Here is a 14,218-nt window from a genome sequence, read left to right as displayed (position 1 = left end):
AATACTGTTTCAGTAACTACAAATTTCTTGTTCACATCATTCTCTGTTTCGTTAAGTTTCACAATTAATAATGTTTCTAAATCTTCAATATCATCTAATATTACTTCACTGATTTCACAGATTAGTCAAGCTTCTGCAATCGCAGATACAACAACAACCTTGAACATTAAATAAACTTCAAACACTAATTTGTGTACTCGGGAAAATCGCAGCTTTCTTGGGCTTGTAAACTGTCCCATTTTATTTCATAATGTAGACAAAATATTGGCTTTTGTTGTTATGCCAATTTCGAAAAATAAGCCACCGTCTCCGAGAAAGAACTGCATTTTTTTTCATCTTCGATCCCATGAATTTTGAATACGCGGACTCGTAAACTTTCCGTGATTTAACTGGCAATAATTTTTGTGACGCTACTTTGGCTACGTTTACTAATTCCTGTGGAGTCAAACAAAAATCGGAATCAGACATTTTTTACTTTATAGAATTGAAAATAACTTTTAAACAACCACTAAGTTCACAATTTTTAAATGAAATCAAAAAAATTATAAAATAATAATTTCCTGACTTGAATATTATGAATATATTCATATAATTTTTCAATATTAAATCATCGTTTTCCGGTCAGAGAAAAAAGTTGTGTATTATATACGGGAAAATTACTATATTTTAGCTATTCTAAATCTAGATCTAGTACTTTTTTCACCTGTATAATAAATAACTTTGTTAGGTTGTGAACTTCTCAGAAAAAAAATATAATGTTCAAATTTGATATCACAGTCAAAGAGTGTGAGATTTTTTTAAAAGTTTTTAACGGTTTGTTTATAAATATTTCTTTTACAGATGTAAGTCCTCATTTGGTATTCAAAAATGGTATACACCCTACCCTCTGGCCGCAAGACGTACCCTTCCCAGCAGACGAAGGCAAAGAAGAAGTCCAATCAACTTATGGTGACGGCGACAATTCAGATCGAGCATCATGTTTTTCACCCAATGGAATAGCAGCGAATTTACAGTACCCCGCTTATTTCAAAGATGCCAAAGGTATGAACCACGCCGTATTCGGAGGAGGCACCAATTTCGGTACATTACAATACCTCAAGCAGCAACAACCAGGTAAAGGATTACCAGACGTGATACAGCACGGGAGATCAGCGGGTATGCCGCTATACGTACGCTGTCCTATTTGCCAAAAAGAATTCAAACAAAAGTCGACTTTATTACAACATGGGTGTATACATATTGAGTCTCGACCGTATCCTTGTCCAGAATGCGGGAAAAGATTCAGACAGCAATCCCATCTCACCCAGCACCTGAGAATACATACTAACGAAAAACCATACGGCTGTGTTTATTGCGGTAGAAATTTCAGACAAAGAACTATACTCAATCAACATTTGAGAATACATACGGGAGAGAAACCGTACAAATGTGCTCAATGCGGGAAAGATTTTCGACAAAAAGCTATTCTAGATCAACATACCAGAACGCATCAAGGCGATAGACCGTTCTGTTGTCCGATGCCGAACTGTCGAAGACGTTTCGCCACTGAGCCCGAAGTGAAGAAACACATTGATAACCATATGAATCCGCACGCTGCCAAAACACGTCGAGATTCCACTGGGTCGGATGGGAAGTTACCCGGAAATGGTATGTTACCGAGAGGTTTAACTCCAACAACCGTCGTTAAGCCGGAATTATATTTTCCGCAATGCTACGCGCCTAGTTTCAATCCCCCTAATGGCGTATCACAATTCCAAACGCCAAATGCGGAATTCAAACCGCCCAATCCACTTCCGGCTCAGTGACTAACGGCCAGCTGGCAATTAGGCCCATGCATTGGGTGACCTTTTGCCGGTTTGCAAACTTCTCATACTCACCCAATTGTTTTAAGGACTACTTATTAATTTAAGTTATATTTATTGGTGATATTTTTTCGAAAAAAATATCTGAGAGATATTTTCTGCTGAGTGATTATCACATGGTGCTGTAAAAACCTGTTGGTCGCTTGTAACCTGCGGATTTAACAGACACGTTCGAAAAATACTAGATGCTTATTCTCGATAGATACGCTGTTTTTTAATACGGGAGAACCCGCATAATAAACGACACAGAAACGAGGCGTATGGGGGAGCTTAAAATATGACGTTCGGGAGAAATTCACCTCTATACCAACTTGCATTCCTGAGAAGGTATACGTCCCCAAAATGTCGAAAAAAATGTATTTCTTTGTAGTACTTTTACTTAAAAATGTCAAATTTAGTACACTATATGAGAATGTTAAGGGCATTAAGTAATGGTAAGTAGAAGGCCCTGGAACCATGCTGGAGGTTAATTAGAGGTCACCTAACCTTAAAGTTTTTACACAAGCTTACAAGTCAAGAGTTGGCTTTGACTTTATAGTCAAAATTGACAATTTGCACACTCATTTGAACAAGCCATTCTCTATTAACGATATAAAACGTTCCCGTCGTCGAGCATGTATATATAGCACAATTAAAAAGTTTCTATGAAATTTTTAAGTTAGGTCACCCCTAATGAACCCCCCGTTTGAACATCTTCTACTCATCTAAACTTGAAGCCCTCAACGATGTTATATAGTGTACCAAATTTGATATTTTTATATTAATGTTTTTTAGAAATATTGAGCTCTACTTTGAAGCCTTACCACACCACAGCGATGCAACTTGGTATAGAGGAGAATTACCTCCAATCTTCATATTTTGGGCTGCCCTTTATGCCTTGGGACTGTATTGGTTCTTACGCGGGATGCCCTATATATTTTGACGCATTTTTCAAAATTGATATCTTAATTTGAAATCAAAAATAATAAACTTTATCATCTCCAATTATTCACCGTGACACAAATTTTGAGTTCAAATATTTCTACATATTAAAATTTGAATTCAATTGGAATTATTTGTATCTCTTAGCGTCTATTATCGTTATCATCTTCAGAGCTGTAATTTTCGACCTCTGAAGACGAATTGTTTATATTGTAAACACTTCAGTATGAATATCAGTGTAGGCTGAATATGATTGTTATTGTTTTATATGAGAAACGAATGTTTGTTGTAAGTTTATTCATTTTGTGAGCGTTTACTTGACTGAAAGCAATAACAATAAGATCCTACTGGAAGACTGTCTTCAAATTAAATGGGTATACGCATTATCCGGTTTATAGTATTTTACTTGGACTACCTTGTACCTGTATGGATCTGGAATTTTTTCCACAATACAATAAACACAAAATATATCTTTCGATATGTATGTTCAGGGATAAAATACTGAAAAATTCAATGGGGTAAATGGTATTTAAATGAAAAATTATTTACCCACATTCCTAACTAAATAATAAACTGTTATAAGCCAAAAATTACTAAGAGGATATTGTCAAGTATTGTCAGTTCTTACTGTTGTCAATAGTATTGACAATTGATGGAAAAATTGGATAATAATTTTGATATGAGTAGATCGTGCTACAAACATTACCCTTTACTACTATTACTTCTTTTTCTGGAAATCTGGAAATCTATGTTATCCATGACTTGAACTGTCTCTTTGCTTTATTCCTTCTGTCACGAGAAATTCTTCTGATCCTATGCATTCTATCTCTATTAAGCATTTTACTCTCTCTCTCTCTCTGTCTCTCTCTCTCTCTCTCTCTCTCTCTCTCTCTCTCTATCTCGCTCTCTCTTTATTCTCTTTATTTCGTTTCCTCTTTCTTTTATCTTAAAAGCCGCACTCAAATTTATTTATGTTTGGTATATATTCTTCCTGGATTATCCTTTTTTTTAGTAAAAATATAGTAAATCAAATTGAAGGCAAAGCGACTTCCTTACATACAGGAAGTAATCTACGCGGCTATCCTTCAAACTTGTTTTAAACATTCTGCTACGGACTTTAACTGGTTTGAGCCAGATATATCTACATCTTGTTCGCTCTCTACTATTTTGTATACGACTAATGTTAAAGTTTTTTCGGTATGTTTACTCGATTTTTCACATATTCTCCTCAGCTATTTTCTATTTTACCCATCGATTGTGTCAATAGATTATTGAGGGAAGGATAATCTAAGAAAACAGCTAATCCACGCCAAAATGGCGGTCGTGGGGTAAACAATCGACCCGTGTTAACTTTTCTTGGCTTTTTTTCGGTGGTGAGGATTTTTTGTATTCTTTTTCTTTTATTTTATGATATTAAGAGGACTTCATAGATACTTTTTATATCTATTTCAGTTATCTGTATTTCAGCATTTGTTTTCAGTCAGTCTGCAAGTAAACTTTCAAGCAATTTACAAAATTCAGAACACTTGGTTGGTTTAGGAAATTAATTTCCACAATTTGGAGTTTTTAAGGTTGCAAAGTGATAGAGTAGCAACTTAAAGGTATACAAGGACAAACTTAAAGCTTCAGGTGCAGTGAACCCTTTTTAATTAGACGAAAGGAGCTTTAGTCAGAATCCTGCTCATTTTCAATCAGTTTCCAATATATTTGCTTTTCAGACTATATTTACTGCTTACCTATACTAAGCATAACACTGCATAGTCCAAATAAAACAAAGCCACGTTTCCCTTGGTGCACAACCTCCTCCGATTTCAAAAATATACGTTTTTTGAAACTAGAAGATGTCGTGCTCTGAGGTAACAGATCCCAATTTCGCACTTCTTCAAGTAGAATCCGCTTTAAGAAACCATTTCGCAATAAAACTGGAAATAATAAGGTCTAAGATCCAACAAATAAATTCACAAAATCATTTGTTTACCCCACTGCGGCCATTTTTTTAATGAGCGTCAGGTGATTTTGACAATTCTTTAGATTGTTCTTTATTAACAAATTCTGTTTTTAGTCTTGTTAATTAAATGGTATCGACAATTCACTATCAAACTCCATTTACATATAGCTTGAATTGAAATTGAATTTATTGCAATTTTCTGCAATTGAATTGAATGTGTAAATCAATTTAAATAACTTCATTCCCATTCTGTCTGTATCCAATTGAATGCAAATTATATTGAAATCGAGAAATACTTCGAATTATAATTGAATTGATAAGATTTGAAAACGTTTTTGATACATCTGATGATACAGTTTTTTATGGTTCATAATCCAAAGTCAAATATATAATTTTACAAATGAAAATACACTTAAAAACAGCGTCATTTCGATAATAAGAAATATTTTGAAGAACGTGATACATATACATATGTGTGGAATGTCAAAGTATTTTCAGAACTACTTGAAATTGTGTCCTGTTCACTTAGTGGCAATATTTTAAGCAAGAAAGTACTATAATGAGTATATATATATATATATAAATAATTATTGTTGTAGCTAGATTTTAACATGTGATCTCCTAAATGTAAATTTTGCAAGAGAGAAAGATAGAACTATTTGACGGGTTCTAACTTTTTACCGATGCAGAAAAAAGCCAATAAACGAACAAGTCGTTCTTACAACAAATTTCCGAGCAAGTGGAATTTTTGTAACAGATTACATTGAGAATTACTAAAAAAATTGTAAATATTAATTTAAAAAGTGTCCTAAGTCCTAAACAATTTTCAGCCAAATCGCTGAAAAAACACATTTCAAAAATGACAATTTGAAAAAAATTAGATACAGAATTGCAAGAAATATATAAATAATTTATTCAGAAATAAATTTCTCAGCCGTTCAGTTGCAATGAGTTAAGATTTGTATCTCTTTCAAAGTCATGATAGATCCAAGTTTCATCCATTATCACATATAGTTGCAAAAATTCGGGTTTATTAAGATTTATTTAAGTTGTGGTTTTTAGTCGAATGTCAAATTTCACGGCACCTATTTTAAACAGAGCTTTCCCATACTCATATACAATATGTTCAATACGTTATGGGCTCAAACGACTTCTTTTCACTTTCACGAAAATGAGACAACAAACAAATTATAAACTTGTCTTTTGGAGGTTAGGACAGACTGAAAATATATGGATTCCATACTAGTAGCCCCATCTATGTGTCAAATTCTTTACCCGAGTTTCTGTCATAATTTTTATAATAACTAATTGCGATTCTAATTCGTAGGGTTATTAAAAACTGAGATGAAAATCCACAGTGGAACAAATAATTTATTTATAATAATTTATTGCATTGTTCTGTTATTTAAGTTTTATAAATGAGCAAAAATGTATTTGTTACAAGACTTTCAAAAGCTGTTAAACAAAATTCCCACAAACTAAAGAATATTAATTATGATTTCCTACTCGAAAAAATCTTGTCGTATTTGGAAAACGTGTTCACGAACTGGCTTGTTATAAGTAAGATATCTGAAATACCATAATTCTCACAAACACAATAATTAAAAGAACAACTTTAAAAATAGTACGGTGCCTCAATAGTTTTATATATAATATTATGAATCAAATAACAATATGCCTTTCATATAAGTTCTTTAATAATTAATTATTCAGCGGGAAACTGATTTCATGCATGATTTTAATACAAAGACATAAATATATTATTAACAATACCTTGTAGTATATAACAAAGTAGCCTCAAAAGGTCTCAAAAATAATTATAAGTTAACTCAAATTTTCAGATTTCATTAGTGTTAGGATTAAGGTGGTCATGTAGATGATGTAGTTGAATTGAATTGAATGAAAATCATTGAGAAGAATAATTATATTTATTAATTCTTCTAAATGTTCTTGATTTTATGTCTTTTCTGTTTCAAAATTAGTTTTTTTTAAATAATTTTTAAAAGATTGATAAAAAATTGACGTTTGTATATCAAAATATTTTGTTAAAGACTGAAGTTAAGTCGAAACGTCAATTTTTTATCAATCATTCAAAATTTATTAGGAAAAACTAATTTTGAAACAGAAGAGGCCTAAAATCAAGAACATTAGGATTCATTTATATATGAAAAGGTGTAAGAAATAAGAAATTCGTCGCTGAGCAGGCTTCACTCACATTTTATTAAATCTTTTATACAAAAATATCGCCAGACTATTTTTTTCATTATAACACATAATAGAAGGAAAACTAAGAGAAAAAGTAGAAAAAAAACTGGAAGAAAAGCAAGCAGCATACAGAAAAGGAAGACGAAAAAATAACTAAGAGAATTCTAAACTGGTTTGAACATTCAACGAGCATGGAACAAGATAGATTAACAAAACGAATATGGGAAGCAAGAACTATAAGAAGAAGAACAAGGGGCAGACCAAGAAAAACATGGAACGAACAAAAATAGGAAAAGAAAGGCAACAGACAATAAATCAAATGATAATACAGACACAAGAAAGGAAATGGATAACAAATACATATACGGCGGCGCCCTACAGAGGACAAAAAAAACATGAGAATAAGAAGAAGAATATAAGATGTCTGTCCTATGCTAGTATCCTATGTTCTAAGTATTTACATAGGACAGACTACTCAGTATGTATAAACGAGATTAAAAAGTCATCCACACGATTGATGAATGATGAAATTTAATTATAGATTCAAAACCTCTATGAAGCAGCTCTTATAGTAGAATTACATACAAAAACTAAGGCAAGACTAAGATATGGGAGATGATGAAAGAAGCATGGAGGTCAGTGCCACAAGAATGAGAGGAGAATCTGCTGGTTCCAATCCACGAGAAAGGAGAAAACAAATCGCGATAATTACAGACTATCTTGCCTCACTTCAGTGCTCTAATATTCTAGGATAATAGAAGGAAGACTAAGAGAAGAAGTAGAAGAAAAACCGGAAGAAGAAGAAGCATCATACAGAAAAGAAAGACATAAAAATAAATAAAAGAATTCTAAACTGATGTGAACATTTAACAAGGATGGAACAAGATAGATTAACAAAACGAATATGGAAAGAAGGACAAGGGGCGGACGGAGAAAAACATGGAACGAACAAATATCAGATATAGGAAAACAAAGGTAACAAACAATAGATCAAATCAAACACAGGCACGGGAGGAAAAATGATGAATAAATGTGAATAAGAAGAAGAAGACAAGATGTCTGTCCTATGTTAGTATCCTATGTTCTAAGTATTAACATAGGACAAATTCCTCAGTATCTATAAAATAGATTGAAATGTCATCTACACGATTGATGAATGATGAAATTTAATTATAGATAATCAATAAATCTATAAAGCAGTTCTTAAAGTAAAATCGCATACAAGATATTTTTTAACCATTTTCAAATACTCAAAAATGTGAAATCTATTGAAGGTGAATATCCAAATAAGAAAATTGTTTATTAAACATCGTTTTTCCAAGAAAATGTCCCTAAATTCATTTGACAAAATGTAGGAGGTGATTATGATTATTAAGATGAATGTTCATTTCTGTCATTATATTGTATATACCTTCTATATGTGTTCGACACACGTAAGAGTAAGAGATCGCCTATGTTCGATCATGGACATAGCACAAAAAGAATTTCATCGATGAAAAATTATAAACAGAAGAACGAATTTTAAATATTACTAAAAATAATTGTAAACATAGCGAAGGGAACTTAAATTTCTTAGTTTGTATAAGAATTTAGTTTCCTTATCACTTTGATATACGTGGGGTGAACTAGAAATATATTTTTGTCTTTTTGTACAACTAAATGAAATGAAATTATACTGCTGAATAATAACAAACAAATACAACAAATAACAATAGTAATAGTTATATCAATAAATAAAATATTTTTAACAGTTGTTCTTTCCTGCAATAGAAACAATATTTTTATAATTAGTTAAATCGACAGTACTCAATTTAATTATACCATAAAAGTTGTTTCTCGAAACATGAAGAATTTTTATTTTTTTATACATAGTATTATAAATCAACGATATAAATATTTCTTCCTGTTAATACGGTAATAATTTTCAAACAACAATCACAAAAATATATACGTTAATTTGAATGGTGGACGCTGTAATTCTTATTCTTCTAATGCAATCATTTACGAGGATATTTTTCATCATTTTATATTGTGTAGGCCTAGCTATCTATTGTCTAACATTTTCCTTCTTCCGATCCCTTTCTGGCTTTCGATCTTGTCTTAAGTTGACAGTTGCAAGAATGGATATTTCGTATTTCAAATTATATGCCCTAAATATGCCGTTTTCTTCTTTTTAATAATTTCGAATAATTCTCGTTGTTTGTTAACGGGTTCTAGTATCTTTTCATTTGTTCGTCTAGTTGTCCAGGATACTTTAAGGATGTTTTGTGGTAGGAGGGGCCTCCAATAAGTAGAAATTCCAAAATTACTCAACACATTTAATAACAACTAAGAGTATCTAACAATGACAGTACTAACCTCCGACAACCTGTCAGTGACCGTAGTACGTATTCTTGGTAAGGTTCCTTTCATTATGCCGAATAAGATATCCATACAATATAATTTATTATAATTAGTTATAATTTTCGTGTCTCGTTTCTATCGATGTTTATTAATCGACTCGATTCACAAGTTTTTGATTTATGTAACCTTACAATCGTTTAACGAACTTCTAGTTCAACAACCGTCACAAAAAATCCGCTATAAATTTTGAAAGCCTATAATTTATTAATTTCATCATTTTTCAATATCCAACTGTCATTACTACGAGAAAATTGAGAAAACGACATTTTTTCCCGAGACTAATAGATAATATATGAACTGCCAATAATTTTTCTTTTAAGCTGAAATTATTTTTATTCATACAAAAAAATTTTAAACACCAAATTCCATACCCTGTAACAATAAATTTCCAGTCCAATTTTTTTGAAAACGGTTAAGAATTTGAATATTTCTTTATTTTTACGGCAAATAGAGTAGTACTTTATTGAAACTTCTCGTAAATGTTCTTGTAAACTTGGTGATTTCAAATTTTCGAAATTCAAAAAGTGGCCACGTAAACTGTAATATGGAAATATTGATGGAACTTGAAGTGTTTTTGAGCTTTTTTAGTTTATTCTCTTCCCTGTTTAATATGAATAGAAGACGAATTTATAACAAAACATTGATGATATATCTGTTTAAAATGTTCCGACGACGTCTTCCAATTTCTAGCTCCACATATATTTATCCTGCCATAGGTCTTCTATAACTTCTCGCTCCTTCACTTCTTTATCTATGCCCTCTCTCCAGCTTATTCGAGGTCTTCCTCTTCTCCTTTTTCCTTGTGGTGTCCACTTTAGCACGAGTATTATGTTGTCTGACATCCTTTATACATGACCATTACAAATAAATTGTTTGGTTTTGATATCATCGTTTAATATGTATCTCCCTCATTTATTATCCTGGATTTGCCCGCTGCTCTTCTTCAGAAATCCATTTCGGTCGTCGTTAGCATTTCTTCGCTAGATTGTTGTATCTGCCACACTTCAACTGCACTCCTCTCCAGGATATTTGAGAAAACATCATGAGAAAGAGCATGGGTGAACACATCGAAATCAAAGAGATATATCATAAAACCAATGATACCAACCAAATCGAGCCATCGATAAAATTGAAGTATATGTTGTTCAATAAATATACGATGCAAATGTTTCGAGATTCAACCAATTATACAGTGTCTTCAATAAATAGATATTCAATTTATACATATACTTAAAACAGATAAATGGTGATGGTATTTGCCCGATGAATCTACCGTTTTTATACATATATTCTATATATATATACAATTAATTAGAATTTAAATTTTTTATACAGGGTCTATACACCTACCTACATGTTATAATATTTGAAATGAATGACCAGAAACCTCGAAACAGAAAATATTTGTTTTATTTAAATTTTTCTGTTTTTATCATAATTTTACTTACAATTATTAACATTACTATGATTTAAACAAGAAATGTGGCTACAAATGATCGTCCTTTTCAGCTACTACTTCTTCTTCTCTATATTTACTATTATTATACTATATTATTCATCTTAAAAAGTTCCTTTTGGTTTTTTTAAAGTAGACTTCAACTAAAGTCTTCGAAAAATTCTTGTGCAAATGGATGAGAGATATGCTATAATGAAGCCAATATGTTCAATAATATAAAATAATACGAGTTTATTGGACATTGGACGGAAAAGGGATGTAAATATATGAAAAAATATATTTTTGAAGTACGACCTCTACTATTTACACTTTACAGCTTCCAGATATCGGCTTGCACTTTCTGTCGTCTTCCTTTTTTGAAATTTCAATAACATTTATTTTGTTCTGGATCTGAAAATTGAAACTTTGATATTTTTTTAAGATATAACATCCAACCAGTTATAAAATTTTGTCTTGGAAACTGATTTAATTAGATAGCGAATCTGTCGTGTATTTTTTTATTGCTATTCCGCAGCTATTACATAAATGAGCTACATCTATAAATCTCGATGAATTTTGTGTATGAGGCAAAGTTGAATAGAAGCAGTAGCAGATGTAACCACTTGTAGTGTTAGTACGAGAATATTATTAAGTTGCAGAGCTGTAATTTTTTACAGTTTTTCCAGATAATCTCCGTCATACTTTACACACTTTTGTCACCTATTCAGAAGCTTTCAGATGCCTCTTTCCTAAAAATCTCTCGACTTGTAACCATTCGCATTGATTTCGATTCGCAGTTCGCCAAGAGACTTTTTCAATGGATCAAATGAATAAAAGTCGCATGGCGACAAATAAAAACTATAAGAAATATGTTCCAATTCGTTTCCATCGTAAGCCGAGCTGTATGCGATCTGGCGTTGTCTGTCTCTACAGATTGGAATATCGCATTGTTTTGATCGGGTTTCACCGTGTTTTTTATGAGGTTACTATAATACTGCGCGTTCACAGGTTGTTGTTCAGTGACAATATTAACCTCTCAACACCTTCCCCGCTCACAGAGCAACCTTCGATTTAACTGGCGCAGATTCGTTTTTCTTCTCCCATTCCATAGGCACGCGTTTACTATCCGACATGCAGTGTCTTCCCCAATTTTCATCTGTGGTAAATATTCGGTGCAATATTTTGTCTTCTTTCTCTGCATACTGCATAGAAGACGCGTGAATATTTCCCAGCGTGTGAATTTCTGCTCAGAAGTCTTGGCACCCGTCTAGCTGAAATTTTGCGATAACTGAATCGCTTATGAATTACTTGTCCAATACCCTGATGCCTAATTTTTCAGCCATATCGCGTACAGCACGGCAACGGTCTTCGAAAATAAATTTTTCTACCAAGCTGACATCCTCATCAGAAACACTTGGTCTGGGTTTCCGCGCATTTGGCAAATTTGTCTCCACATCTCGGTCTTTTTGGAAAGCTAACTATTCATACACTTGATTCTTGGCGAGGTACTCTTCCACGAATTATTCGAGTAATGAATTTACATTATTCTTGATCAACAGACATTGGTAAATATTTCTCGCTCATGGCTATAAGTACTCTAAAAAGCGAGGTTATCCGTTCCCGGCTGTTTTATTATTAAATTTTTTGCACGTAATTCTGGTTTATATTTTATATTAATAGGTGGGAAAATATACTTTTCACGGATTACAACTAGGGAAATCCAAGTCAGTATGGAGCTAATTCAGCACGATAATCCCCTATTGGATATTGTTACAATAACTGGTACATTTTTTATCTTCTTCTTCTTCTTGTAGTAGGACGAGGTCCTGTCAGGTCTGTCATCTGCCCTCTTGTGACGCCGATGTCCAGCTATCGTACCAGCGTTTTGGGGGCCTACCGATTGGGCGTCTTGTGTCTGGTTTCTGTGTTTTGGCCCATTTGGCAATCCGTTCTGGAGCCATTCGTTCTACATGGTCTCTCCATTGTCGGCGTCTTGCTCTTACCCATCTAACGACATCTTGTACTCCCAGTTCTCTTAAGGTATCTGTGTTGGGTATTCTATCGTGGAGTGTGGTACCCTTTATTGTTCGTAATATCTTCATCTCTGCTGTTCTCATTTTTCTCTTTGTTTGTGTTGTGTCTGCCCTTGTTTCTGCGGCATAGGTTAGTATGGGTCTGATACAGGTCTTGTAGATTCGCGTCTTACTTTCCATGCTCATATATTCATTTCTCCATATAACGTCCCGTAAATATCCCGATATTCTAGTTGCTTTCTTGATCTGCTTATCTACCTCGTCCGTTATGTTTCTGCTGCTCGTTGTTTCTACGCCCAAGTAGTTGAAATTCATTACTTGCTCTATAATGCGCTCATTTACTACCAACTTGCATCTTATTGGGTCTTTGGATATTACCATGCTTTGTGTTTTCTCGCATGAGATTTGCATGTTAAGTCTCTGTGCCGTCAGGTTAAATTTATGAAGGAGGCGTTGTAGATCGTCTTCATTTTCAGCTATAAGTATAGCGTCATCTGCGTAGCAAAGGATTCTCAGGCGACGGTTATTCATTTCGAAACCTGCATTAACTTCGTTTACGCTCTCAATTATTTGGTCCATTATTACGTTGAAAAGGCATGGGCTGAGGCTATCTCCCTGTCTTATCCCGGATGAGACTTTGAGTTCTCTTGTTAGCCCACAGTAATTGTAATGCAATAATCGTGGCTTCTGCCTTTTGGCCTTTCTTTTTCGAATATTTGGGCATTGAAGATCCTTTTAGAAATTGACACTTCATCTATTGGTATCTTGTGACCCGACCACCAAAGTCTCGCAAGTCTATATTCCTGTAAAAAATTTTTGATTATGACGTATCCACTCAGAGTTCTACAAAAACGAAAACCTTTTCTTCGTTATTCATCAAGTTTCTGACCAAATAGTCAGGGTTAGATGTATGAAAAATGGTTGATCTACATCTAGATTATGACTCTGTGATAAACTCTCTGTTGATAAAGCAATTATAGGAATTATTGGTTAGTAAGAAGGAACACAAAAGATTGTTAGTGAATTTCAATGCATAAAAACATTTACACTATACGGGATAAAAATAAATATAGAGATTGAGAAATAATTATTACAACTATTTTGTAGAACGACATCATTATATAGATTTAACGTATTGATTCAGTTTAATTTGTTATCAGGATTTTTTAAAAATAGAACCGAACCTGAAATATTAATTTCAGGATGTTTTGAGTCATTCATTTCAAAGATCGTTGGTGTTGGTACTCATTTTTTTACCATACAAATAAAACAGTACACAACCTGCAACAAAAAAGATAAGGTTTTGAGTTTCAGCAAGTTATATTTATGATTGTTTTCTTATCGTTTAATTTTTTTAATAATCTGGAAATGATTGAGTAATTTTATCTTCATATTTTAGAAAACGATTTTT

At 32.8% G+C, this 14,218-nt stretch overlaps 1 protein-coding gene across 1 annotated transcript in view; it reads left to right on the top strand.

Annotated features, from left to right (window-relative positions):
- LOC130445264 (zinc finger protein 502-like) overlaps window positions 1-1,915 on the top strand; it is a 42,627-nt gene extending 40,712 nt beyond the window's left edge. The window contains exon 3 of the mRNA XM_056780826.1: window positions 841-1,915. Coding sequence (XP_056636804.1) covers window positions 841-1,805 — 965 coding nt within the window. The 3' untranslated portion in view covers window positions 1,806-1,915. The remainder of the gene's footprint in view (window positions 1-840) is intronic.
- The last annotated feature ends 12,303 nt before the right edge of the window (window positions 1,916-14,218 follow it).

The sequence above is a fragment of the Diorhabda sublineata genome, chromosome 6 (assembly GCF_026230105.1).
Source record: "Diorhabda sublineata isolate icDioSubl1.1 chromosome 6, icDioSubl1.1, whole genome shotgun sequence".
Taxonomy (NCBI): domain Eukaryota; kingdom Metazoa; phylum Arthropoda; class Insecta; order Coleoptera; family Chrysomelidae; genus Diorhabda; species Diorhabda sublineata.
Note: the sequence above shows the minus strand (reverse complement) of the source record. Positions and strands in the feature narration are given on the sequence as shown.